General features: G+C 56.3%; 1 protein-coding gene across 1 annotated transcript; it reads left to right on the forward strand.

The window, feature by feature from the left end:
• Positions 1 to 1,365: 1,365 nt before the first annotated feature.
• LOC133344048 (glucagon family neuropeptides-like) lies at positions 1,366 to 9,458 on the forward strand. Its single transcript, XM_061553996.1, has 6 exons — positions 1,366 to 1,544; positions 4,119 to 4,308; positions 5,892 to 5,996; positions 7,179 to 7,313; positions 7,850 to 7,952; positions 9,325 to 9,458. Exons 2-6 carry the CDS (start codon positions 4,124 to 4,126, stop codon positions 9,337 to 9,339), a joined length of 543 nt encoding a protein of 180 aa, XP_061409980.1. The 5' UTR covers positions 1,366 to 1,544; positions 4,119 to 4,123; the 3' UTR covers positions 9,340 to 9,458.
• Positions 9,459 to 9,826: the final 368 nt, after the last annotated feature.

Here is a 9,826-nt window from a genome sequence, read left to right on the forward strand (position 1 = left end):
AGGAGGAATGCTGCCTATGACCCCAAGAACACCATCCCCACCGTCAAACATGGAGGTGGAAACATGCTTTGGGGGTGTTTTTCTGCTAAGGAGACAGGAAAACGTCACCGCATCAAAGGGACGGGGCCATGTACCGTCAAATCTTGGGTGAGAACCTCCTTCCCTCAGACAGGGCATTGAAAATGGGTCGTGGATGGGTATTCCAGCATGACAATGACCCAAAACACACGGCCAAGGCAACAAAGGAGTGGCTCAAGAAGAAGCACATTAAGGTCCTGGAGTGGCCTAGCCAGTCTCCAGACCTTAATCCCATAGAAAATCTGTAGAGGGAGCTGAAGGTTCGAGTTGCCAAACGTCAGCCTCGAAACCTTAATGACTTGGAGAAGATCTGCAAAGAGGAGTGGGACAAAATCCCTCTTGAGATGTGTGCAAACCTGGTGGCCAACTACAAGAAACGTCTGACCTCTGTGATTGCCAACAAGGGTTTTGCCACCAAGTACTAAGTCATGTTTTGCAGAGGGGTCAAATACTTATTTCCCTCATTAAAATGCAAATCAATTTATAACATTTTTGACATGCGTTTTTCTGGATTTTGTTGTTATTCTGTCTCTCACTGTTCAAATAAACCTACCATTAAAGTTATAGACTGATCATTTCTTTGTCAGTGGGCAAACGTACAAAATCAGCAGGGGATCAAATACTTTTGTCCCTCACTGTAGATGCGTTCTACAGAACAGGGGGAGAATTTCCACATTCCACGCAGATAGGCGCCCTAATCGGGAATCGAACCCAGTGGCTGCTTCTTGCGGTGAAGCGGCGCGAGTGTGAACGCTGCTCCACCGCTCTGCCAAGCAGCAGAGCGCCATGGCCACGGCGCGGAGTGCAACTCGGTCGCTCTGTGTCGCGTGCGAGTAGCGAGGAGAGGGAGGAGTGGAGATCAGAATCCCGTAATCTGGCTGGGAACGCTCGCACGGCGGTAATTGCGTGGACCAGATTCTTCTTATCCAGTTTCCAGTGAGGAGTCTGCGATGAGTCGCATAGGAGAGCCACGGGCTCCCGAGACATCGCATATTGGGGGGCTCAGTGGGGCTTACAAGGCACAGTCCTCTCATCCCAGCCGCCACCACGACCACAGTCATCACCATAATCACCATTCATTCTACTCTCCAGCGCATCAACTCCACCCACGCTCCACCCTCACCCACCCGTCCCTCGCTCTTCTTCAACTCGTTCTAAACCTCCTTGCTCTCCACCCTGCCTCGCCCGCTCTCTCTCTCCCCCCTCCCCTCTCCCCCGCCACTTCTCGCGTGTACTTAAACGCGTGCTTTGGGCCGGCTCGCTGGATCGCTCCGTGCTGCTGCTGCTGCCAAGCGGGTGAACGCCTCGATGACTCCACGCGTCCGCTCTCGCTGAAGTTTCGCGTGGACACGATTAGCCAAATAAGCACACACACACAGCAGCAGGAGTGGCTTGTGTCCTAGAGCCGTGGACAGCGGTCCCGTACCACGACATCAGCAGCATCGGCATCGTCGGGTGACGTTAAGGTAACGTGCAACTCTGTAGAACACGACCAGCTTCATTGAGTCAAATGCTTCACTTAATACCAGCTCAGTAGATCCCGGTTCGAGCCTCGTTCTTTGTCAAGCGTCAGCTGGGTCACGAACGCCATCACCACCATCATCATCGTCACCACCACCACACAATGTCAAACCACATCAAGCGAAGTCAGAGCGAGTTTCTGCTGCTCACGCGAGCATTGAAACATTTGTGCTCATCTCCTGTTCACAGCCCTGCAGAGCCAGAGTGATGGCTTTCCTCCAGCAGTAGATCGATCATGGCTGATGATGACGATGATAACAGGGCGATATTAAGAGTATCCTTGTGTACTAAAAACAAAACTCAGCACATCCCCGTGTCAGCACAGCGAACGGGCTGGGGATCTCTGGGCACGCGGCGCGTTCATCACAGACACCGCGCCTCTTGGCGCCGGATGCTACCGCTGAACTAGAAAACAACGCGGCCACCTGCCGGAGTCAACACAACGACAAAGCTTCTACGTGTAGCCTGCATAGATGGTCGGGGCAAGGGCTGTTAACGAAAACGTGTTAAGGGCTGGAAAAAAAACACGAACAATTAAGTGGCCAAACACCGCGCCCTCCCGCCTTTGTCTCGCCAGTGCTGATATTCACGCACCGCTTAATGTATCTATTTAACGCCGAGTCAGCCTAGGGGGAGGCCCAAACATCGCTTCAAAAACATGTCACTGATGTCGGCCGTAAATGACAATCGGAACTCGGGTCGCTGGACTCGTAGAGCAATGCGCTCCCCACAGACACCATCACCACGCACACAGACACCATCACCACGCACACAGACACCTTCACCACGCACACAGACACCATCACCACGGTGCACCGTGACACCATCACCACGCACACAGACACCATCAACACGCACACAGACACCATCACCACGCACACAGACACCATTAACACGGTGCACCGTGACACCATCACCACGCACACAGACACCATCACCACGCACACAGACACCATCACCACGCACACAGACACCATCACCACGCACACAGACACCATCACCACGCACACAGACACCATCACCACGCACACAGACACCATCAACACGGTGCACCGTGACACCTCACGCTGCATGCTCACGATCGCGCCGGAGCTGGGAAGCTAAGCCGGCGTTGATCCTGGTCAGTGCACGACTTGGATTGGAATTCGAGGTGGTAAAGGCTTGGGCTGCGAGGTGGCCAGCAGGTGGCAGTGCCGAATGCACAGCGCGCGGTGTTTTCGGGGTTTCTCCTCGCACACGAAGCCCAGCTCGCATTCATGGAATTGGCCAAATATCCCGACTCAGCAGCATCCTCTTGAAAGGAGGCTTGAGACTGCGTGAGGCTTTCTTAGGTAAGGCGTTGGCATAATAGCGATGACACTGGCGCTTCTCCCGTCTGTTTAGGGGAGATGGGGATGGGTGCGCTATTGTGGGGAGAGGTGGGGAGCGGAGTTGGGAATGATGGGAGAGATAGGAGGTGATGATCGGAGGTGATGATCGGAGATCGGAGGGATGAGAGGTTGGCAGAGGGATGGGAGGCTGAGGGAGGTGATGGAAGGTGATAGGAGGGATGAGATGGACGGGAGGTTAGGAGAAGCGGTGAGACGGATCGGAGGTGATGGGAGGTTATGGCAGATGAATGGAGGGATGGCGGTTGTGGGATGTTGATGGGAGGGATGGCGGTTGGGGGATGTTGATGGGAGGGATGGCGGTTGTGGGATGTTGATGGGAGGGATGGCGGTTGGGGGATGTTGATGGTAGGATGACGGTTGTGAGATGTTGATGGGAGGGATGGCGGTTGTGGGATGTTGATGGGAGGGATGGCGGTTGTGGGATGTTGAGGGGAGGGATGGCGGTTGTGGGATGTTGATGGGAAGGATGGCGGTTGGGGAATGTTGATGGGAAGGATGGCGGTTGTGGGATGTTGATGGGAGGGATGGCGGTTGGGGGATGTTGATGGGAGGGATGGCGGTTGGGGGATGTTGATGGGAGGGATGGCGGTTGGGGGATGTTGATGGGAGGGATGGCGGTTGGGGGATGTTTATGGGAGGGATGGCGGTTGGGGGATGTTGATGGGAGGGATGGCGGTTGTGGGATGTTGATGGGAGGGATGGCGGTTGGGGGATGTTGATGGGAGGGATGGCGGTTGGGGGATGTTGATGGGAGGGATGGCGGTTGGGGGATGTTTATGGGAGGGATGGCGGTTGGGGGATGTTTATGGGAGGGATGGCGGTTGGGGGATGTTGATGGGAGGGATGGCGGTTGAAGGATGTTGATGGGAGGGATGGCGGTTGGGGGATGTTGATGGGAGGGATGGCGGTTGAAGGATGTTTATGGGAGGGATGGCGGTTGGGGGATGTTGATGGGAGGGATGGCGGTTGGGGGATGTTGATGGGAGGGATGGCGGTTGGGGGATGTTGATGGGAGGGATGGCGGTTGGGGGATGTTGATGGGAGGGATGGCGGTTGGGAGATGTTGATGGGAGGGATGGCGGTTGGGGGATGTTGATGTGAGGGATGGCGGTTGGGGGATGTTGATAGGTGGGATGGCGCCTGCGCTGTGTGCCCGATGGACGCAGGAGCCCCCAAGCCCCCCACCTCCCGCGCCCGGTGGCCGCGTCATGGCACGCGGAGGCGCGTGCCGCTCCGCGTTGCTGCTGCTGCTGCTGGGACTCGTCGCGTGCGCCAGCCCGCACCCCTGGGCGGCCCCAACACCCACGGACTCGACGCGGTAAGGGTGCCCTTCCACCACCGACTCCCACCTCTCCCACTACTCCCATCATCTCCCACCTCTCCCACCACTCCCATCACCTCCCACCACTCCCATCACCTCCCACCACTCCCATCGCCTCCCACCACTCCCACTACTCCCATCGCCATGCGGGATGCGAGGTCAGCATGGGGGAGGTAGGGGGAGGAGGGAGGGGATGGGGGCCCAGACGGACAGTGGAGCGGTCTCCACGAGTCCAGCGACCAAGGGAAAGAGAATACCTAAGAGCAGATGGTGGGAGCCTGTCGGGGCAGATCTATGGGTCTCTGTGTGAGTCTCTGGGTCTCTGTGTCAGTCTATGGGTCTGTGTGTGAGTCTTTGGGTCTCTGTGTGAGTTTGTGGGTCTCTGCGTAAGTCTACGTGTCTCTGTGTGAGTTTATTGGTCCATATGTGAGTCAATGGGTCTCTGTGTGAGACGGTGGATCTCTGTGTGAGTCTGTGGGTCTCTGTGTGAGTCTATGGGTCTCTGTGTGAGTCTGTGGGTCTCTGTGTGAGTCTCTGGGTTTCTGTGTGAGTCTAAGGGTCTCTGTGTGAGGCTGTGGGTCTCTGTGTGAGTATATGGGTCTCTGTGTGAGTCTGTGGGTCTCTGTGTGAGTCTGTGGATCTTTGTGTGAGTCTATGGGTCTCTGTGTGAGTCTATGGGTCTCTGTGTGAGTCTAAGAGCAGACGGTGTAATGAGGTTCCCAGGGCCGAGCTTGGAGATCGCTGCGCGCCTCCTGCGAAGCAGCTGCGCGACCTGGCGGAGAGGTCGTAGCGGCTTTGGTCACGTTGACGTCATATCTGCTCTTTGATTGACAAGCAAGCGACTTCGTTTTTACAGAAGCTCTTGATCAGCGGTCTCATAAATAGGCGTGCAAACGACCTTGTAAACGCAAATGAGGGGAGAGAGAAAGAGGTGGGGGGTGAGCGCATTAAGCTACGACGCTGGAATGGATGTCGGGGAGATAGCGAGATAGGGGGGGCAGGAGAGTTTCTCTCTGCACTGCTCAATGGAGATCTCACTCGGCGTGAAATGTGTCCGCGCGCGCTCTCGCCACGCGGGGCGAGGTGATTGGGCGGAAGGAACGCGGCCGGGATTAGGGCTGAGAGCGGCGGGAAGAGCGGGTCTCTTCTCGTGAATCATTTTCCCCTAATCCTGCGCGCGCGATGCCGTCGCGATAAACACCGCCTAGTACACCGAAAGCGCCTGGCTTACACACAGATATGACACATTATCATAGTAATCATACAATTATTACACCCCCCACCCCCGATGCTATTCCAGCTGTGCTGTCATTGACGTCATCTTGTGATGAGATACAGCAGCAAGCAATGTCTGTTCGTAACTCGCAGAGAGCAGGGAACTGTCCCGCCCATGACCAACATCAGTGACGATTATCTGAACCGGTCCTGGAGCCTGGGTCTCCGCCAGGTGGAACTCATCTTCAAATGAATACCTGGTGCGGTGCGTAAACATGAGCACTGGGGAGACAAAGGCGACCGGGCAGGCGTTGCGCCTCGCCACACCACCCGCTTCATAGGTGATCGCTGTGCGCTGTGCGCAGGTCGGAGCGCCACGCGGACGGGCTGTTCACGAGCGGTTACCGCCACGTGCTCGGCCAGATGTCTGCGCGCAGGTACATGGACGGGCTGGTGGCGGCACGCCTCGGGTAAGTGGGGGGGCTCAGCTCGGGGTCTGTCGCTCGCTCGCTCGCTCGCCCAGGGCAGCCTCGCTTAGTCGCGTGGCGCCTGGTCGCGAGGGGGAGGGTCTCAGCAGGTGAGACGATGCTGCTGCTGCTGCAGGTAAATCCCAACTGAGTAATGTGCAGTGTAATTAGTCAGCATTGAGTGTTTGTTTTAGCTATTGGAAGAACACGGAAAAGACGGAGGAAACCTTTCAAGAACAGGGAGAGAATATACAAACACCACGCACACATTTGCACACTCTGACTTTAACAGATTGTTGAGGCAATTGCTGTGAGCGAGCACCTATCATTGCCGGCACGGCACACGAGGGGGTGGGTGGCCAGCACCACGCCTAGCCGCCTTTATCTCCCTAGTGCTGATGTTTACACACCGCAACAGGTACTCGTTTAAAGCTGAGTCGACCTAAGGGAGGTCCAGTAACAAGACGGTTTAAAATATTAATCACTGATGTTGATCATGAGCGGGAATCCAACTCGGGTTGTCGGCTTCGTAGCACACTCACCTTTACGCCCCACCAATCGCCCACGCGCGCACTCTGCAGGACAGGAGGACAACACGCAAACTCCACGCAGTCAGGACGCCCGAGTCAGGAGTCGACAATCACGCAAACTCCACGCAGCCAGGAGTCGTCAACACGCAAACTCCACGCAGTCAGGACGCCCGAGTCAGGAGTCGACAATCACGCAAACTCCACGCAGCCAGGAGTCGTCAACACGCAAACTCCACACAGTCAGGGCGCCCGAGTCGGGAGTCGAGCCAGAACGCTTCTTACTGTGAGGCGCGAGCGTCACCACTGGGTCCCTGGCCCACTACGATGACCATTGATGAGATGTTACGTAAAAAAACGTCAAAACATATAGTATGTGTCTTTGTCTCTTAACTGTGCTTCTTAAATGTTATTGTGAGTTTTAGTGTTAGATTATAAACACTAAGGCAGTGCTCTTCAGTTGCCTGGGTGGAAGTGGGCTACGTTTTTCCCAATCTTGGCCAGCTGGCTCCACCACTTCATGAAGGAACTCACTCACTGAGGCTTCACGGCGCTGCTGGGCAATGCGTAGGGGAACCGCTTGGGACATTCACGCCCTCTGATGTGCGTCGTGGCCGGTACCTGGACCCCCCCCCCCCCCGCCCGGCGCTGTGTGCAGCTACGCCATGAAGACGAGCGAGCCCGTGCTCGGCAAGCGCCAGGCTGATGCCATCTTCACCAACGGCTTCAGCCGCTACCGGCACAAGCAGGCGGCCAGCAAGCTGCTGCTGTCTCTGCTCGAGAGCCGCCGCGGGTGAGGAGCGAGGAGGGAGGGAGGGAGGAGGAGGGAGGGAGGGAGGGAGGGAGGGAAGGAGGGAGGGAGGGAGGGAGGGAGGGAGGGAGGGAGGGAGGGAGGGAGGGAGGGAGGGAGGGAGGGAGGGAGGGAGGGAGGGAGGGAGGGAGGGAGGGAGGGAGGGGGGAGGGAGCACGACACTCTTTTCTACAAACAGTGTTGCTGGCTGGAGAGATGCACGGACGGCCACGTTAAAAGACGTGTGAGCTGTTACTTAACAAAATAAAAAAAACTCAACACACTCATCAGCAACAGTGTGTGGCATGAAAGGAAAATATAGAATAGGCAACGTTTCGGGCAATCACCTTTCTTAACAACACACATAAAGGCCACTACCTCTCTGTGCCTCTGACTGGGTCTCTATGCAGGTCGAAGTCCGCGTGCCAAGTCTGCCTGTCTGGGCACGCGCGGCAGGAAACCACAGGAGGCCCCCCCTTAACGTGCCGCCTTGCCGGGATTGATGTGCCGCCTTGCCCTCCCCCTCCCGCTCCTGGCAGCCGCAAACACAGCCTGCTCCTCGACAACCCGCCGCCCGTCTACGGGTCCAGCGACACGGGCGAGTTCCAGAAGCTCAAGGAATTCATACAGATCACGCTGCAGGTACCCAGGTGCACCCAGTCTGGCACAAGCGCCCCTCTGAAGGCCCTGGCACTCGGTGGCCGAGGAGAGTGGCTCTCATTGGCAATTGACTTTCCGATCCATCGCTGGCCCAGCCCTCACACCGAACTGCTGCTCCATTGTAGAACTCTGGGGACGGCATCGTCGTCAACCCAGCGGGAGACTTCATATGTAGCACGCCGCAGCACGTCACTCGCCAATCCCGCGTCATGGTAATGCCTCAGTGACGTCACTGGGAGTTGTCACCTCGGCCTCGTTATCCCAGCCGCGGTGCCTCGGTGGGAGAGCGAGCGGCTCGCAATCCTGAGGTCACGAGCTCGAATTCGAGTTGGGGGTTGACTCAGCCCAATATTCCTCCAAGCGGTTGATAAACTTGCGACCACTTTGTGGGCAAGTCAACAGCTATTGTCCTCTAGCGAGACTCACGCCGCAATGGGACTGTGGAATGGCCACCACTGGCTCTGCAGAGCTGTACACGGGAGTGAGCACCAATGCGCCCAGAATCGTTAGAGAGCGGAAAGTCTCCCTGCGCTCTTCGCGTTCACCACGACTGACCGCGGCACCCAGCCGCAGCAGGGCAGCTCATGCCACATCGATCCACATCGAGCCACATCGAGCCACATCGAGCCACATAGAGCCACATCGAGCCACATAGAACTGATGAGAGCTGTGACCGGGAGTCGAGGTCAGGTCGCGGGGTTCGTCGCGCTAAACCACCGTCCGCGTAACGTTGTCACGGTCTTCTGCGCACTTGAGTCGTTCGCAGTGATTGTTCTATGGGGAGACTGGCACTGTCACAGTAATGTGGAAAGGTTGCCGGATTTTGACTTAAAACTTTCGTGACTGCAGCAATTCATATTCTTTGGTTCTTTCGGTAAAAAAAAACTTTACCTGGCAGCCCTTTAATTGGTGGAAACCCACCACCAACGCCGGCCATCGCCCATCACTCACATTAACATTCGCTGCCCCACCCATGCTGCTGACACTTGGGCTACGCTCATTTTAAACCTTTATCAACAGTTTGCCTTTAGAGGCGAACCCCCTTTTCCTGATGACGACCGCTTGTGTTGCGATCGAAACGTCGTAGTTTTTTTTATTCTACGTGACTTTACCGAAAGAACCAAAGAATATGAGTTGCCGGATTCGTAGCGCAGTGGGAGGATGAACACTAAAGCACCGCGTGGCTGTTGCTGCTGCTGCTGCTGCCTTCCTCCTCCTCGTCCGTGGTTCCTCCCCTGAGTCGTCTCCGCGCTCTTTCTCTCTGCGAGAGCGAGGAGAGAACACCGTGCGCGATGCGACACGAGTGGGCATCGTTATCGTCGTCACGGTTCTGTGTGTACATTTCCATTTGCAGATGTCGGGAATGTAAAACCCAGGATGTGCCTTGCCGAACACTCAGACCGGAGGATAACACAACAACAAAATAACATCATCAACAACAACAACAACCAGAGGCATCAAACACCAGCAGCAGCGCTGCGCGGCTGTCCCGGCGTGCGTGATGATCTGAAGCAATCTCCGCACGTCGACCATCTCCTCTCATCACGACGCCACGACGACTCGGTTATCCCTGGCGCCCCCGACACATCCGCTCGTGCGCGCAAAGAATCTGCACCGCCTTGAAACTCAAAATACATTCGTCTAGAGCGCTGTGGCATTACATATATACAATCCGCGATGTTTCGGGCAATGGCTCTTCTTCACATCACATAGAGGGCCATTGCCCGAAAACGTCGCCTATTATATATGTCCGATGACGGAGGTCACGGTGTTGTTCTTGACATGGGACGTGGTGAGTTTATTGGCTGTGCTTGTGCACCACTGCCCACGAAAGCAGCAGCGGCGGCGGCGTCACC

Source organism: Lethenteron reissneri, chromosome 19 (genome assembly GCF_015708825.2).
Source record: "Lethenteron reissneri isolate LAM-NWPU_2019-01 chromosome 19, ASM1570882v1, whole genome shotgun sequence".
NCBI lineage: Eukaryota > Metazoa > Chordata > Hyperoartia > Petromyzontiformes > Petromyzontidae > Lethenteron > Lethenteron reissneri.

Bases quoted from the DNA above. Each gene is read 5' to 3' on its own strand.
- LOC133344048 (XM_061553996.1), top strand. From the start codon at position 4,124: ATGGCGCCTGCGCTGTGTGCCCGATGGACGCAGGAGCCCCCAAGCCCC. The intron at 5,997-7,178 runs GTAAGTGGGGGG...CGCTGTGTGCAG, and splicing joins CTGGTGGCGGCACGCCTCGG to CTACGCCATGAAGACGAGCG. The intron at 7,314-7,849 runs GTGAGGAGCGAG...CGCTCCTGGCAG, and splicing joins CTGCTCGAGAGCCGCCGCGG to CCGCAAACACAGCCTGCTCC.